The 19093-nt window shown below is 34.4% G+C and overlaps 2 protein-coding genes across 2 annotated transcripts; both read right to left on the reverse strand.

Annotated features, from left to right (window-relative positions):
* Positions 1–471: 471 nt before the first annotated feature.
* LOC135687572 (ubiquilin-1) lies at positions 472–11824 on the reverse strand. The gene is made up of 17 exons (XM_065204165.2): positions 11664–11824; positions 9007–9109; positions 8636–8685; positions 8368–8412; positions 7849–7942; positions 7455–7552; positions 6708–6779; positions 6317–6367; positions 5856–5933; positions 5200–5280; positions 4918–4969; positions 4310–4478; positions 3592–3757; positions 3046–3096; positions 2826–2858; positions 1963–2395; positions 472–1539 (listed from the first exon to the last, which is right to left on the reverse strand). The coding sequence occupies exons 1-17, from the start codon at positions 11778–11780 to the stop codon at positions 1484–1486; spliced, it is 1749 nt and encodes a 582-aa protein (XP_065060237.1). The 5' UTR covers positions 11781–11824; the 3' UTR covers positions 472–1483.
* A 1235-nt stretch (positions 11825–13059) lies between these two features.
* LOC135687574 (COMM domain-containing protein 10) lies at positions 13060–18969 on the reverse strand. The gene is made up of 7 exons (XM_065204168.2): positions 18891–18969; positions 16734–16824; positions 16373–16555; positions 16088–16171; positions 15290–15400; positions 14965–15021; positions 13060–13980 (listed from the first exon to the last, which is right to left on the reverse strand). The coding sequence occupies exons 1-7, from the start codon at positions 18929–18931 to the stop codon at positions 13939–13941; spliced, it is 609 nt and encodes a 202-aa protein (XP_065060240.1). The 5' UTR covers positions 18932–18969; the 3' UTR covers positions 13060–13938.
* Between the last annotated feature and the right edge of the window lie 124 nt (positions 18970–19093).

Genomic DNA, 19093 nt, shown 5'->3' on the forward strand with positions numbered 1-19093 from the left:
GTCCGTACTACCGTGTGGCATGCTTTGCAATATCAGCGAAAAGGATTTCTGCCCAAGAAGCGAATTTACCATTTTGAGAACTAGAAATCCTTGGACACAGCAGGCTTCCCTAGCTTTTAAACAGGATTTCACATTGTCACTTCTTTACAAGCCTAAGGGACCTAAGCATTTTTGGCTTATAATAGACCTTTTCCAGCCATGAGAAAATGCTGAGATCTTCTTTTTTACATAGAACAGCCTGAACGATCCCTAAAGATCCCATCGCCCCCCCCCCTCTCCTACCCTTGCCCGAATTGCCTTTTTATATGGTAATTTTACGATTTATATATTGGATTTAATACAGGTTTATAGATTGCATCACAATTTAACTGTTATGTGAATAAATTTAAAAAGTCTATCAAAACGCCCAAGTATAACATACGTGGATTCATGCCTCACTGGAAAAGAGAACAAGTGACAAAGAAACGATTATCTTGCGATCATACCAGGCACGCTTTTTGCGAACTTTGTCTTGGAAAAAATGCAGAGTTAAGGCAAGACAAACTTACGATCTACAGGGTAATTAAATTGTAAATGAGTGCGAGAGATTATTCATAATGAACCCTCATATTAATATCAAAGGCACAACTGAAACATTAAAATATACAAAAATGACGGATAATATCTTCTTGAAGGTATTGAAACAAAAATACTTCTCTATTTGTCAATTGGAGATATTTAATGTGTGCATTCTAATAGGATTTTTGGGATGATGCAAAACAAAAGATGACAACAAATGGCATAAAAATTCAAATTTGTATGAAAACACCGAAGCGATATGTTTTTGAATAGTTGAAATTTTAGAGAAAACTATATGTCTGAATTCTAACGATGCAACGATTCAACTAATAAATCACCTTTCTTGAATCGTCAGTTACATGCAAAAATATAATTTGTTGAAGCAGTTACGTCTATGGGCAACAGTGGCAAAACAGTAACAGTACTGCTTAAGATGCTCTTCTGTTAGCACAACATTGTCTAAAAATGTCGATTTACATTTACGCAGTCAAGCTTCCCGAATTATTTTGAAAAGCTTTTATTTCAACAGTATGATCAAATAAAAGTAGTTACAAATTATCCTAAAAACCAAATCTGTCTTAATGAGGTGAAGAAAACATTACACTTTTATTATGAAAGAGAATACAATTATACGGCAGCACCAAGCAAACATATGAATGTGTGATTTACAGTATCGGCATTTACTTGAAGATACAGTTTTATTACTGTTTGAGATTCCACTGAAGAAACTTTGGTATTGACAGTCCGAATGTGTAGATTTTTCTGTGAGAAAGGCAATAAATAATATTCTGATTCAAGAATCGTAGAACATTTAACAGATTTTTAGCTAGACATCGACTTAAATTTTTATACATCAATTTATTTGAATACAAATTCTATTTTCTAATTGCCTTTGCTTTGTTTGTTCTTTCGGGCGTTCGTTTGATTACTGAAGCAGTCGCTCTATTGCCGCATTCACATCTCCGCCAGTTGCAGCTAAAGCTGAAAATGCAAAATAAACGACAGTAAAATAAACAGCAACGCCAAAAATTTATGTGTCACAGAAAAATTTATGAAAGTATCCAAGGCTAGGACATTTTGTAGGATCAATGTCTATTATTTTCTTTCTACCACAATGTGTAAGATATTTCTACAACAAGTTTAAGGCTCTTTTTGTCTCATAACATTGAACAACTAATCTAATTAATACAAACTTAAAAATGATACATCATGAAAAATTATAGCAAGTCAATATAAAATAGAACTAAACTATGCTTTGTAAATATCAATATAACATTATCTTAACGTTTTATACTCTGAGTCTAAGGAGTGTGGGACAAAACATACTGTAGTATTAAATGATTCCGCTTTTCCATACTATTTAGAAGACAATGGTTTGCAATGAGACAAAAACCATCAACAAACCTTGTAAATTTGCAGCTCGATCTACAAATCCCATAGCAGCCAATTGCTCTAGTTGAGCCCTGAACCTCTCCTCCGGAGGCTGGGAACGAGTCTGTCCCATTTGTTGCTGCAACATTGACTGAAGCATTTGACTGAACAGAGGATTCCCCGAGGAGGGATTCCCAGCAGTTTGGCCAGTTGTTGATGATGATTGAGATGGTGTGGTTGTGTTGGCACTTGACGGCGATGTCGTAGCTGCTGCAGAAGAAGACGAGCTACTCGTTCCAGTCGATGACCCTGTCATGGAATTCCAAGCCGGTGATGGGGTCATGCCCAGAAGTGGAAGCATTTCAGGTGCGTCCTGTTGCAACTGTTGTATGCCACTTTGAATCTGCGACATTGCTTGCATCACCCGGGGGTTGGTCATCGCTTGCTGTACAGCAGGATTCTGCATCTGAAAAAATTGACACAGTAAGTTAAAGCACTTAAGCGCCAACTGGATACGAATTAAGAAACTAACAATCAATATACTGGTAGCTAGGGCTTCATAGCAAAGGGGCAACTAACTTTTTCGAAAGGTCAGAAAAATTCTGCCACATAAACAAAAAAGATTCCATCCTCAACTTTTCTTTCCATAAAAGTTTCAAAATTTTACAAAAGCTTATTTTATTTTCATTTTCTGTCTCTTTTTGTAAAACGTCTGCACTAAACGTTACTGGGATCTTGTTTGCAAAAAACTCGGTAGAATAAAAAAGGCCTACTTTTGATACGAATCAAGTTAAGCAACGTCCAAACAGACTATTGGCCGATCGTAAAAAACCGAATAAGCCTTGCGAAAAAGAAGACTTAATTGAAGAAAGACCTATAAGAGCAAAAAGTCTCACCTGCTGCATAAAATTAGGCATCTGAGCACTGATCTAAAGAAAAGGTTCAAAAATTAAAGTGATAAAATTCTAAATCACTTAAAAACTTATTTACTTAAAAATGTCAATTTTAACATGGAACTAAATTGTGCTTTAATTGAGGTAAGCAAAAAATGCTGAAAAGATAAAGTTACGATTGAAATATGCCTTGAGATGTTTATGTTAAGCTGATAATGCTTACTTGCTCGGCCAACTGAGGGTTGCCTGCAAACATGGGATGGCTTCGAAGGATCTACGAAGGAGATAAAAGAACAAATATAATCACAAAGGACACACTAGGAAAGTTTAATTATTGAGGCATTCTTACTAACATACAGTCCTAGGGCCCAAAATATCTACTAGATTACTTCAGGGTGCAAAAGGTTATACAACATTTAACTCGAAGGGATGATTTCTAACTTAATACTTTGCCATGTGTTTCGATTCACAGAGTATTAAATATAATAAACATGGGACCAATTTCCAACCGTAGCTCTTTCTGAATTTCAAACAACAACCAAACAGAACAATGAGCGTGCAGGAAAATTCTTTTCCAGCAGCGGGTCAGAAAAATCATGTCAAATCTTTATCCAACTTCATCAAATCAAGTCCATGACAAACAGTTGCCGTTTCAGTAAAGCAATGATTTTCTTAGAGGAGAGCGCACAAGAAATGAAGTTGAAGTTGTGAAGATCTTTACCGATAATGCTCAAGATAGAAAAAGTTACTAGCTGGCTGCAAAGCTTACATTGTTCATGAGTTCGGGACTTCTTATCATTTGATTCATCATCTCCTGCATATATGGAGACTGCATCATGTTTTCAAAGAGTTGTGGGTTCGAGGAGACTTGCGACAGTAGGTTTTGGACTCCAGGGGTCTGGAACATGCCTGCTTGATTTGCTCCCGCAAGGCCACTGTTAAAAGAACAAAATATTAACAAAACAGGGAACCATGTCTTAAGTAGAGAAAAGTTATGAAACTTGGCTAGCACATAAGTGGCTTTGCGAGGGCTTTGAATGCCAGGTCAAATATTCCTTTAGATACGTCATTTATTTCTAGTTTCTTCTCCTTTTCAGGTCGGTGGATTGCAGTTTATTTCTTCATTGTGTCATTATGTAAAAAGCCACCGATTGTTCAAAACTAGGAACCAATCAAACGCGTCATCCCCCCTGTCACGTTACTTTCGATCTTCGATCTACACCTAGATAATTTCATCTTACCTTTAATGATTATTCGACCATTATACTCATTTTTCGAAGTTTGCAATTCCAAAGGTTTAGTCAACAACTAACTAATACCTTTATAGAAAATAAGGCCCTAAATATTTGTTTAAATTTCTTCAAAGAAGATAATTACAGAATCTAAGAATCTATGCTGCACGAGAAGCCAAAAACAAAGATTAGAAACCTTTATGAGTATAAAATAGTAGATAGGGTATTTATCGAGACAGCAAAAATTCAGTTTACCTTAATGGGTTGCTCGTCACACCAGCAGTCGACGATGTTGTGCTACTTGAAGTAGACGACGAGGTTGCTGTTGTGGTTGCTCTCCCTGCTGGTGTTGAGCCCCAGGGGTTTGGTAAAGGGGAAGTGTTCTCTGAACCTCGCTGGGGGTTTTCTTCCGTCGAGGCTGTTTCTGGAAAATAATTTGAAGAAATGTGAACACCAAACGAATTTCAAAGTGTGGTCAGCTTTAGCAAATACGATTTGCTTATAATATACATTTAGATATAATATACATTTAGATAGTTATGAATTTACTAATGTGTCGAGATAGAAGATACCTCAAATATATCGGTGAAGACTCCCAGGCTTTTTAAGACAACTTTGCTACAAATTAAAAAACTAGTCTTTCAATGTCTATTGAAAATCGATCAATTTGCTGCCTCCACAACTATAAAATAGGGTCACAAGCTGAAAGAAAAGGCTTAATTTACAGCATTTTAAGGGATTAATAGAAATTTAATCATGTACTAAACAAAACAGTTCAAGGAACTAGAGCAAAAATCTAAAGAAGCTGATTCAAGAACTGTTAAAGTTAAAGGTTTTAAAAACAGTATTGTTAGAACATTTACCTGCTTGATTACCCCTTGCAAGTGCAGCGAAAGGATTCGACATCTGTTGCATCTACGAGTGCATTTAGCCCAAATTATAAATAAATTACCATATTATAAAAAATCGAAGTTAATAGTTAGATAAGCCAAATGTACGCTATATACAACAAAATATACCATTGCATTTCCAAAACGTATTCCAGACAACGTGTTTGCTATAAAAGCATCATTTAAAAATGACATTGGTTGAAACAAAAATCTGGAAATTGGATAGAGGAAACGACCAAGGAACAAAGTTCTTACCTGCTCCTGTGCAGCATTCAACATTGGCTCCTGGATATCAGTGTACAATCTTCGCAGGGCATTAAATCCACCAGGAATACTCTGGAGAAAAAGAAAACAACACATTGTTTAATTAAATAGACTTGAGGTTAAAGATATGTGACAAGTATCTGATACACTTAAATTCGATTGTTACAGAAAGAAGGAATTTTAGCCAAAGCTAGATAAGTCTATACTTTGGGGTTTTGTATATAACTGTATCATCACATCCGTTTGTACAAATGTGGTATACCAACAACATTGAACAAATAAATAAATGACAAAATAAACGAGTGAAAAGTGAACAAATGAATAAATGAGTGAATAAATGAATGAATGAATGAACGAGCGAATGAAAGAATGAATGAAAGAGTGAATGAATGAATGAATAAATGAATTAATGAACGAGCGAATGAAAGAATGGATGGATTGCTACCTAGATTTGCCCTCTTTGAATAAATCAGTGCTTAAATTAGTTAAATTGTAAGAAGATTCTGCGGCTTTATAGCCAGTACCTAATACAAATATAGTAGGAAACTCTCCACCTGATAATGCTAACGCGAAACAGCCTGAGAGGTTTGTCACCATGGATAATAAAGTTTTGCATTTTAACTATAAATCAGAGTTGAGAAATTCACCTCGAGGTTACTGAGAGCTCTATCTTGATTTCGCATCATTTCTTGCATCATTGATGGATTGCTTGCCATTTCGAATGTCTTTAACAACAAAAAACCAAAAGGATTACAGAAAGTTGAAATCTATGATACATCTGTAATTTATATACTAAAAAATATAGCGTATGTAATCATTTCAAAAAGTGCCTTGATTAAAAGGAAGAGAATCAAAACCAAAGAAGAAGCCATGGGTTAACCATCGATTAACAGAAAACAAAATTATATGCCAAAAACAAAAGATAATATACATCATGATTTTAGGGGATTTATGTATTTTCTCTTAGAGATATAAAGCTGCTCACACAGTATTACACACAGATTAGAGCTCAACAGCAACAGAAAAAGCGAATTGTATCGATAAAAAAGCAATATTATTAGGCAGCTCAAGTAGAAAATTCAAAGGCTTACAATATTTAAGAAGTTACCTGTCTGAGCAATTCCGGATTGTTTAATAAGTGCGAAATTTCTGGATTTCTCTGTAAAGCAATGATTGACATGAAAATAAGAGAAAATAATTTCTTCCCCAACCCGACAGGGCATTTTATTGCATAAAAGATCCAATCGACAAACAATGAGCAAAGTATTGCAAATATTGCCTATAATATTGAACAGTCAGTAAATATAATGCAAAATCATAACAACAACAAAACCACGTATTGGCAAGAAAACGACTAGATACAGTTTCTAACCTTTTTCAATTTAAAGAAGAGCTTAAAAGAAGGAGCGTAGAGTATTGAAATCCATTGTGGTTGTATGTCTATCAAGGTTCAGAATAAAAGGGTTATCAGGGATGAAAAGTAACAAAAAATCAATCACCTCCATCATCTGCCTGAGCTGTGGATTACTCGTCATAAGTTGCCGCATTAGCTCTGGGTTTGACATCAAATTCTGAATTCAAACAAATTAATCACTGTTCATCAAGAGGACAGCTGAAGAGGACAGCTCAAGAGGACTAATGGTCATCGAGAGGACAGCTGAAGAGGACTAATGGTCATCAAGAGGACAGCTGAAGAGGACAGCTCAAGAGGACTAATGGTATCTCTACATTAGACAATCGAAAATAGAAGTCAGAAACATCGCCAGATACGGTTTTTTATTATTTTATTAAAGAGAAAATCCTAAGAATAGCTAAAGAGTCGTCAAGAGAGATAGAAAATAGATGAACTGTAAAAAACAAGAACAGTTCAATATATACAAAAAATATCGATCTCGAGCTTGCATAGTTGAAAAATTATTTCCTTTTATTTGCAAAGACCTGCAACATTTGCTTCAATAATATTTGAATTTGGATTAATCTAGACGTTGAGACTCACTTAAAGGGCTAGGACACCGTACTTTAAAAAGTTGCCATATCCACAATATAACCTTACAGTCCATGCTGTCTGACGATTTGTTTAAGACAAGAATAATAAGAGCTCTTACTAGGTACGTTAAGACAAAGGTTTGACTGCCATAGCTCATAGAAAATTAATGCATAAAAACGGTGTATGATGTATAAGATACTGATGCATAGGATTCCTCCAGTAAATAAAGTAAGTCCTGTACGATTTTCGACATACGTACCCGTACATATGGATTTTCCATCGTCTGTCTAAGAAGATCGGGATTCTGAGCCATTTGTTGTGCCATCTGTTCAGCCATTTGATTTTGAACTGGATTTCCTGGCAATGATACCAAAAATTATAAGCAAAAACACTCTGATAGGAAATCCCCATTGAACTTACGGTGATAAAAAAGCGATACAAATATATTCATACTCATTCACGTTAACTTGCATTCAAAATTGGTTTACTTGTATGAAACATTATTGGCAGAAATAAGAGCAACAAAACACGAAAAACTTTTTTTCATACAACACTGCTCATACATCTACGCTTAAATTGAAAAAAATTAATAACATAACTATCTATGTTTTTATGACCATTCCTTACTGAACTTTTTATTAGGTGTTACTTACCAAAATCAATACCCAATCCCCCTAAACCACCCAAGCCTCCTAAGCCAGGCAGTGTAGAGGTACCAGTTTGTCTTTCAGATGCTGTTGTTGAGGTCTAGGGTTTTAAGATGATATTTCTTTCTTTAGAATATGTAAAATCAATTTACCAAACACATATTTTATTGACAAAAATGTTAAAAGCAAGGGATGGGGTATTTCTAGTCCAATAGAATGTATATAAAAAATGTTGCTAAAAATAACACTGAAAAAATTCACTCAACCAAAAAAAGAGTGAAAAGCTATCACCTTATTGGTTCTATGCTTTTCATTTCAAACATACACTTCAACATACTCCAGCAAATATCAACTGGAACATCAGAAAAAGCAAGCAAAACAAGTTTGATAGAATTAAAATCAACAAGTGCTTTAATAAAGTTTATGTTTAGCATACAGACAGATGACATGCTTTAGGTTTTGGAGTGTGAAATGTTTACAAAAATTTGTACAACTTGTTTCAGCAAGGCAAGATAGAAAATGTACCTGGCTATTAGGTGTGGTGGTACCCTGACTTGTGGGTTCTTGTGCCTGTAGTTAAACCGAGAAAGTTTATTAGATAGAATTTTAAGCACATCAGTTCATATTACATTATAAACACTTTATATATATATAATAAATTATTTCATAGTACAAGGCAACCTTGAAGCTTCTTTGCAACGATAAGTACAAATTAATATAATGGTAGAAAATTTTGATTTGTGAAATTATGTTTTATCATCAAAGTTGAAAAGGTTTCTTAGTTAATACAGACCTTGCTCTTGGATTTGACAACAAGGTGAACAGTAACACCATCTTTAATATCTAGAAGGAAATAAACCATACACATTTCACTAAAAACCTAAAGGCTTCTACAGGGCAACCTGGTCAAAACTAGAACACACATTTTAATTTGCATGTGCAAATAAGGCAAAATAGTATGGCAAACATTAGAGATTGACAAGGACTTATATCATGCAGAAATAACATCTTGACAAAAAATCAACACAATTTAAAATCAAAAATCATTAAGCATAAAACTGCTACTTCTTTTGCAATAACTTTTTCCTTATTCACTTTTCAAACTTAATTCAAAGTTACCTATAAACAAGGCTTTATAATCTAATTAGCATTATTTTCCCTTACTTATTGATTTGAGGTTGTCAGGATCTTTCAGAATCTTGCCTGCAAAAATGAGGCACACTTGCCCCACCTCTGCATTAAATTTTTCTGCAACCAGCTCACGGAACTAGAAAGACAAATTTCACAAAACGTTGCTTATGATAAGACATAAGGCACAAAAATTATTCTTGCTAAGCAATCTGGTGTAGAATGATCTTTGTCACAAAGATAGAGGTAAAAATGGGAAAGGAGTTTCAAATAATAGAAGCAGGGCTCTCTAGGGAAACAATGGGCTAAACAACTATGAGACCAGCTGATTGAGCTAAATAGCCCATATGAAAACTGTCATTTTTACTGCTTTACAAGCTTATCCAAGTCAAAATGATGTGTTGAGGTTATGGAAAACTTTTTCTGGATGAAAACATCCATATTTTAATTTCTTCACATTCAAGTAGCAAAACTTTCAAGGTACACAATGATATCGTTTTTTTAAACTAGCAGAAAACAGAGGTCTCAATAGCTTCTTTTTCAAAGTTCTTAGTTGAAAGCTCTTGACCTGTTAAGCCAATTATCCTAGCATGTTTCATTTAGTTACGACCGTATGGTACTCCCATGTATCTCATGTATGTATGCCAGTGTTTTTTCAAACAGGCTCATTGATCTTTAAGCTTCAAATGACCTGACCAAGGTTACACTGTGGTTTACGAGTGTACATTTCTCAAGTGCAATCAGTGAAATCTTATTTTCTCCGGACTCACAATTCCTCTACATACAGGTACAAAAAAGCTATTTTGTACCCAAGGAACCAATCGAATGGCTCAAAAATTTTCACACGCCCAGGACAGATGTCTAGTAAGCAATGTTTGATATGGTTGGAATCAACATATTCTTGCGCATTGAATGATGTTTAGTTTAATTTTATTCTGTTGATAGTTTGGCTCTTAGGGAGAGAAAAACAAACATATTGTCAAAAACATTTACCATAACCTTAACCACACCATGTATCTGTTATATAGCGCAATCTTCATATTTTGCAGTTCCAAAAACTTATTTGTTGCTTACTAGGGAATAAGCTCTCTCTATAAATTAACTATTCAAGGAAAGATTGTTTTCAAAGATGGTTTTGAACTTAAATTATTCATAAACATGAGTTATAGGACAATACTGATCACATTAGAATAAACCATGGTACTTCTTCATAAATGTAAAGGTTTCAAGCTTTTGACAAAAGCTAACTTGTCCCTTTTTTCTTCTTTCTTCTCTGATAATTTGTTGAAATGTGTTTTCTTTTTTCTCTTTTAGAAGATCAAGTCTTATAGTAACCAAAACAGCTATCTCCTTACTTAATGGAATACACAATTATATCTGAGGTACCTGTTTGGTATGCCAAAGGACTTTGCAAGAACATGAAAGATCATTTGAAACTATAAAATCTATGAGATACAATGTCAATTTTCAATCTTACCATGAACCTCAAAGTGCATAAATATGGCAAAAAAGGTGCTAGGACCAAACATACCTAGCACACAGCCAAGACTTGTGGTCCATAAATCATGAAATATATATTGTAGAGTGTAGAATGTTGTTATTGAAGATTCTAACAGTAGGTGAAAACCACTACTTGACCCATTTGCATTGCACATAAAATACAGGATTACAAGTTCTGAACAAGAAAATGTATCCCAAACAAGCTGAAGGCATAATGCTGAGCTTATGGTCCAAGCTCTAAGCTACATAATGTGTTACAGGCTAGTCGTCTTTGCAAAGCTCATTTCTGACTTTGCAAAGCTCATTTCTGTTCAATCAATTCATTATCATCATTGTCAGTGTCTTTGTAGACATAACATTACCAAGTCGTGGATCCCAAATTGTGGACCCCAATGTCATTGTCAAAAATTGACCTCAGTTTAGAAATCCTCAGGTTAAAATTAGTCTTACTGAAATGTGAAAACTAGCATGTCAATTGGAATGTTTGGTCCTGAAACATTATTTTTTGAATATTAAGATGAAAGATCTGACCTAAATTTGCCAATGCAGTGAAATTTTTCCAGCGGAAAACTTCATTAAAATGTACAGGAAAAGTTAAATGTTGAAAACTGTGTAACAGTGTGGCCTGACGGTGCTAAAAAATTGAAATTTTTGGCAGATACTAACAGCTTGATGATGCCAGTTTTATGATACATTTTTGCTAAGAATGAAGATAAAAATTGACAATGCCAGATGGCCAGACAGCACTCTTTGTCATGCACGGGAAATATATTATCTGCGCAATCTAAGGTGGTTTTAAAATTATCTGAGTATTTTAGTACTTATTCTTATTCACATTATGTTACCTTTATTATTAATTCATGATTCTAACCTAATAGTAGTTTCAAAAATTTCATTGTCATCTGCAGTAAAATGTCAAATAGCAGCATCATTAACCACATCTGCGTAAAATGTATACCTACCAGAATCTATGTTCTCCGTACAAAAAACAGAGAATGCAGTCTGGCTCGATGGAATCCGTGAATATGTTTTATGACAATATGCATCTCTTTTGCAAGTTGCAATTGCAAGTTTTCCAATTGTTCTTATCGTCAGGCCTAAAAGGCTAGGCCCAAACTCGAACAAGTTTTTTAAACGGATCGAATGGCAAATAAACCCTTTTAGTCAAATAAATTGTACAATTTGTAGCTCACCTCTTTGATCGTAGCGTTTTCTGCAACATCAATCGTCTCTTTCCCTGTTGGGGTTTTTACGTTGACCTGTATACTGGCGACACTTTCATCGTCGCTTTTGCTTGTAGAATCCGCCATCTTCCCCGTGAGCTCGTAAAGGTTTCTGGTAGCTTCGATTTGAAACTTTCTTAGCAAATCATTTATGTGTCATGAGCCTGGAGCTGTTTTGTCATGTGGAAGACAAAGCTTTGAAACTTGAAATAAATATACAGAAACTGGGTCTACAATGGTGAAAAACTTGACCCTTCTTGATAAATATCATGCTAAATTTACTAGTAACAGTTTTCAAACATGAATAGCGGTAAAACGGTGAGCTTATTTACAGCGTTTTTGTAGGATCTGACACTTCTGAGAAATCGATAGGGCCTCCGAAGCAATAATACTTACTTCAAGGCAATGACAATAAGTGTGGTCTTTGTCATCTGATGTCAGCTATTTCGAGGTTAGAAATTACATCATAAAAACGTGTCCGCTTTGGAGAGATTTAGGAACACAATTAATATGGTCAGAAAACGAGAAATCGTATGATCAACAGTTAAGTTGCTAGAAAACTGCAATATTGTGGAAAGAAATTTAGATAAGGTGTTGCTACGGGGGCTTGGCCAATGACTTCCAAAATGTACTTAAAACAATACAAAAACCGAAAAACCGCCCTGCTGTTGGTTTTTAGCATGTTTAGCCCCCCTCCGAAAAAAAGTTTTAATCCCCTAAATCTGTAATATGCTCCGCGGTCCTTGGTTGCTTCCTATTTAGTTCTATGTTAAAATTGGAACAAGCTGCCTAAAAACAGGGAATTGGAGGGAATAGAAGGCCTCAGCTTGGTCAAGTGAAAAAATTGTAATTTAAATTCAAAATAAAACATTTCATTTGCACGACAATTATAGTTTCAATAAGCTTAAGGAAAAGTTTCATATTTCCACATTTTTCTGGGCTTTCAAATACTTTTCCCATTTACTTTTAATTTCCTCTTCATACTTTGTATACTTTGGCGCTTTAACATTAAAATCATTTATTACTGAGTCATCGTCGGCCATTTAATTTCTGCTGGTGAAAGGGGAATAACTAAGCAATGAATTAAAATTGAGGCCTCGTGCCTCCGATGAAGGGGGAACGTGGGGGCCCTCATTTTTTTGGAAAACAATAGAGCTTGTCAATTATTTGTCAATAAATTATTTTTTTATGATTGTTAAAATCTCCTTTGCCCCCCCCCCCCACTTTCCAACCTGCGTCGGAGGCCATGTCGTGAACAATGAAACCCACTTTTGCTTAAATAAACGAGTAAAATGGGTGATAATTATAAAATTATCAAATCAATACCATTAGTGATTTGAGAAATTCTTAGGACATCAGCTTGAATTATCAAAAGTTTCTGATATCGTACTACTTAAAGTTTATAAAAGATTAAACTTAAACAACATAAATCATGGTTCATTAATCGAGTTCCATTAACAAAACTGGGACACGGAGTGACTCAAGATAACTGAAAGTTGGTTGAAATTTTTTAAATCATCAAATCCAATAAGGAGTTCATTACCAACAAAAGAGTGAATAGTTTTCTAATTGTGTTCTAGACAGTAGAAATAAGTAAGAGAGGAACGTAAAGGAATGCAAAAAAGCAAAGAATAAAATAATTATTTCCTTAATTGATCTAAAATTATAATAAGCCGAGTGACTATGTTAAACAAGGGCATACGAAAATCAAATAAAAATTACAGGATTCTCACTATCACCAGTTTCTCTTCTTAAATTATTTATATATACAAATTATGATTACTGAATGATCAACAATTGAACCTAACGAAATCCAAGCCAAATCGAAAGCTGCACAAGTATGCTTCTAATCACAATTCATTTTCTGAGATTAAGAGCTCGTTAAGGACAATAATTCCATTGCTCCGATTATTCTTTCTATCACAAATCTGCTGGCTGAATCAAATACATCTTTATCAGTTTGATGTTGTTATTTTCACAAGAAAACATCATGATAGAAACGTTTCACAATTTTATATCGAAATTTCAACATAACTTAAGTTACCTAGATACAATCATTTAAAACGACGCAATATCCGTCCGAAAAACTACGAACTACTGAGATTACTAAAAAATTCTAATTGCTGCTCATCCTTTTAAATAGCAGGAGAGTTTTTCATGAGTTTGTGTGACCAGTCCACCGTGCCTGGGGAAAAATCAATAACCGATTCGCAAACCAAAAGTACAACAGCAAAGTCATTCCTCATTAGCTTGTCAATGTATCCAGTTGGCTTTGGATTGTCTCTAGCTGCAACAATATGTCCCGAAAAATTAAGAAGAAACATAAAAACATATAAACAATCTTTTGGTGGTACAAAACTTGAAGATGGCTTTGAAAAAGGCAAACATTTAGTAAACTAAAGCTTTTCGTCTGACACTCTTCAGAGTTTAAAACGTAAGAACATAGGACCCAAAACTCTACACTGGGTATATATTTTTCCTAGCGTAGAGTTTTCGGTCTATGTTCTGACGTTTTAAACTCTGAAGAGTTTCAGACGAAAAAGTTTAGTTTACTAAATGTTTGCCTTTTTCAAAGCCATCATGAAAATATATCTTAAAGCTACACACAAGCTGCATTGAAAAAACAAAGACAAAGCACCTATTAACAAACTATCAATACAACGGTTTACATTCCAACCCTAAACATGCCTTGTAGAGGAAATTGGAAAGGTAGCATTCTTTGAAGAAAAGATAAACATGCCTTAAAAAGGTTCAAGCAATGTCAAAATATCTACAAAATCATTTTAAAGATCGACTCTAATAAGAAGCAAACGATTGAAAATAAGAATCCATTATATGATCTTTTTGTTTACCTTTGTTAAATTAAAAAGGTGCTAGTCAGAACATTATTTGTTTACCCAATCTTTACATCCAGAAAGCTTTCAATAACAGAATATTTGCGATAAAAATGAGCTCCTTTGGAGTTCTATTTCTTAAAACTGAAAGCTGCAACTGAGTTTGACCGAAAATGGTTCAAAAACAGACACTGAACTCCTCCAATTACTTTTAATGGAAGTGTAAGCTTGCATTTATCATAAAATCGTCACAGAGAAGCGTGAAAATGTTGCATTGCAACTATTATAATGTAATCTAGATAAATAAACCAACTACGAACGACAAATGCAAAACAACAAATATAAACATTATTAACAAGGACAAGGCATTGGGCTTAATTATGAAATTACAACAAAATGGAGCAAAGCTTTTACATTCAAGATGAATTAAATATTACCTTTTGGAAGAATTCAAATAGTTCGCCATGCGTGAATTCAAGTCGAATTTTTTCGTCCTGGCAGAAAAAAACATACCCGTTATACTGATATTTCACGAAGGCATGAAATGAAAGTTCACAGACTTCCGACCCAAGCTTATGCATCTACTCAAACCACCGAACGTTTTAGAGATTCAACATACTACATGGACTTAGGACAAGATGTGTTTTGGTTATTACATGCCTATGCCATGAATGTGTTTTCGGATTCTTGAAAAATTACACAAAAAATCATAAATAAACCTTTTACCCACCAATCTGTGACAAAAACATTTTTCTAGCATACCTCAGAAGAAGACGACTTTAACCCAAGCTCAACGAAAGCATTTGCAAGTTTCATCTTTGTTCTGGTCTTTTGTGCAAGCTGTAGGTTCAGTCTCCAGTTGATAGTATCAAGCTAAAAATCATTCAAATATATCTATAAAATCCAGAGGGTTTATCAACCATTGTATTCAATACGAACTTGTTAAATAGAAAAACAGGGGTACATGCAAGACCGTTGGTAGGTTTTGAAAAATGAAGGGGCCACGCAAAAAAGGTCAATTAGAAACAAGCAAAATCCAACTTCAACTTACATGATTTTCTTATAAGAAACCGACCACAAAAATGACATGATATTGAGAAGAAATAACACTGATCACCCTTAAACAGACTGCTAAAAATCTGTATTGATGGTAAGATTTTCCGTTTAATGCTATCATGAGTTTTATTACCATGCAGTATTGTGGGATGCTTTTCCTTCTAAAAAGTAATTCTTTGCACTTTGGTAGCAAAGAAACAATTCAAAGACTCTAGTAATCAAAACTTGAGTCATATTTGCTCCTTGATGGAAAATATCACAATTGCTATCAGCAAAGTAAGGATAACTTATTGCTTTAGTAAAAGGAAAAATTTACCTGTTTTCCAAAAGGACTTTCAATACTAAAAACAACTTGACATATTTAACATTGAACTGTTATGTATTATTAATGAAAGGAGCATTTTTACATGTTTGACAATTATTGGGACAGGGACAAATGGCCTCTATTCTGATGATTCTAGCATATTACATTTGATCAACTAAAGCGGCAATGAGAATACCTACCTGTTTGGGTGCCAGGCTCCTTTTCCTTAGCTTTGTTATCACAGATGCACCATTCTCAGTCCACAAGTCAACAAAGGCATTCACCTAAGATAAAAGGCAACTTTAGTAAATATACATTTCTAAACAGTCCCACTTCAGTAAACAAATGAGGAAAAATAAAAATTGAAAAATTGTTAGTATTGTACTACACACAGATAATGTATGACATTCAAGGCTTACATCATAATGATATTGTATGCCACATTGCAATCAAGAAATTGTAAAACAGGAGTTACTGTCTGTTACCTTTTCAGCATTCAGTTCAATTGATTCTAGCTGTTGCTGAAGGATTGCAGGTTTGGCACTGTGGTATGCAGCTTGCTCCAAAATAAAAGATAGCGTGTCTAAAACTGCCCCAATCTCGTCTGGGCTTAATTGGAAAGCTGCCTGTAACTTCTCCTCTTCTTCATCTGTAAATGATCTTTCATCCTAACCATTGTAAATCAAATATGGCTAAGCATTCATTTGGCTACATTTCAAATTACAAATTACTTCAATAAGTCAGTCATTTTAAAATTAAAATGTCATTGTCTTTAAATAAATTGATCAAATTCAGAGATGTCAGATAAAAATGACAAGCAGTTCTGAAATAATAAAATCCTCATACCCTTAGATGAATCTTTTGTAGAATTCTTTGTAGCAGCTTTCCAAATCTTGAAATATCTAGGTCATTTACCAGTTGGATTGCTCTTTTGAGACTATTAGGGGAAAATGAAAAAGCTGACAAAATTCTACAAAATATATATGCAACCATCCATACCTTTCTCATAAAGAATACACAGATTATTAGAATACATGCATACAGTATTTGATCTATTAAATGCACTCTCTCTATTAAACACTCCTCTCCAATAATGCCCAGGCCTAGCATAAAAACATTGCAAAAAAGAGAAAATTTGTGTTTTATGTTGTTTTTATAAGTGAGGTAAAAGAATTCATCATAAAACCATTTTTATGTTGCATGGTGCTATTGTCAACTAAGGATTTTGATGTTTCAAAGAGGAAAGTAAGCCTTAGAACTGTCAAATTTTGAGATGATAACAAGTTGATGGTAATCATTTAAAATAGCAGATTCCAACATGGAGGAATCCATGAAGCAAAATTGATTCAGGTGTAGGTTTTTTTAACAATTGGTAAGATTTTGTAAATTTTAGATTTGGCATGAATTGAGTTGAAAAAAATTATTTAATCTGCCAATAATTTTTTTAATAAAAGCCTCTCTCTAATAAACCCCTTATCCAATAGTTACCCTCTTTTAAACCAACAAATTTAATAGATGCCCAGGGGCGGAATAGATCTAATATGGTTTCAAAAAAGCAACTGAAGGCCAACAAAAATCAGCAAAATTTATGAGTCTAATTTATGAATCAGAAAACAAATGAAATGAAAATCCAAGCCATCAAACAGATGAAGCCATCAGCAAGCATATTGAATTAAGGATTATCAAAAATTATTGAATAAATCCAAGACAGCTCTTTATGTGGTCTGACACTACAGTATATGTTACTCGACAGTATATGAAAATTTTCTAAAAATAAAATCACATCCTAAAAATTTAAAGTTTAGGCCATTCATATTTCATTCAGTTAACTTCGCTTTTCCTCCACCAAATTTCCCCACACTTTTATAATCTGGTTCTCTGTGGAAAAAGCTCTGTTTGGACAGAATCAGGCTTTTAGGTGTTAAATGAGATGTGCCTTTTACATTTTAGTATGGTTTCTACACTTTTCCTTAGTCAGATCAAAAGAGCCATATTGTTTTATTTTGTCTTTTTCAAAGGCAAAGTAATGATATGAATGCTCTTGCTCTTGTCAGCGGTAGTCTTTTCTGGGCCACATTGTTTGTTCCACCAAGAAACTGATTACCAAAAGGGAAGATAATTGAGGGCTTTATCAGTATATCCAAGACAATTTACTTCCCTTTTCGCATCCTGATTTTTGGTGGAACAAGCTCTTTTTTCCGAAACAAGACCCAGATTGGAATTTGTGCCTTGTGCACATCAAATGTCAGCTGCCATTGCAGCCATGCAATTTCTATTGAAATGATTCATCCAGCTGCACAGGGTTCTTCTTTAAATGTAGAACTTATCTTGTATGTACTTAATAATTGATGCTTCTAATGAAATTTGAATTTGAAGACCCTCAGAGTTGCAGATCATATAAATCCTCATTACTTTTTGCTTATGTACACACGAGGCTGGTTTTTGCACACACAGGTGCTGAATAACAGCAAACATGTGAAGGATATTATTATAATTTCTGGGAGTAAAATACACATGGAACAGGATGATCTAATTTATTACCATGCACAAAGTTTCCAAAGTTTGAGCAGATTTTTGTTTACGGAAACAATTCTAATCTGGTTGGGTCCCCTTTGTTCTTATTTTTAAGAATTATGAAAAATGTTTATCTTTGCTATATTGTTTTTATCACCACTAATGATGTTACTAATGTTTTTCCTTTAAATGTATACCCAAAAGTTACATACTGTGTCTTTATGGCAATTAGTCTCAGCCGCACAAAAATGTTATCTGTGTTATTTACAAACGCGCAATTTTCATTTCAAAGATTCCAATCTGGAACAAGCGGATAATCATTTGGTATTTCCTTTAACAAGAGCTCTTGTTTTGCTTCATAGAGCATAACCACTTCTGCACGTTCACAATTATATTCACAATATTCTACAATTACATAATAACTTCTATAGCTTTTTAGCATACATAAGCTTAGAAAGAAGTTTTATAAACCTTTTTTCCAACACTTACTTTGCAGTGGCAACAAACCACTTTGTCTGTTGTGCCGCCATTTTGGGAGAGCATGAACTCTGCCCTTGTTGTTGCTGTTGATTATATTTTGAATTCCTCCTGGAGGAAAAAGCAGTGGTGGCGCCAGGGGAGCGCTAGGGGGGGGCTATAGCCCCTCCGTTGGAAGCATCTAGCCCCCCTATCGGAGGAAATTTTTGGTTGTT

The sequence above is a fragment of the Rhopilema esculentum genome, chromosome 20 (assembly GCF_057945365.1).
Source record: "Rhopilema esculentum isolate cy_ngs chromosome 20, ASM5794536v1, whole genome shotgun sequence".
In the NCBI taxonomy this organism is placed as follows: domain Eukaryota; kingdom Metazoa; phylum Cnidaria; class Scyphozoa; order Rhizostomeae; family Rhizostomatidae; genus Rhopilema; species Rhopilema esculentum.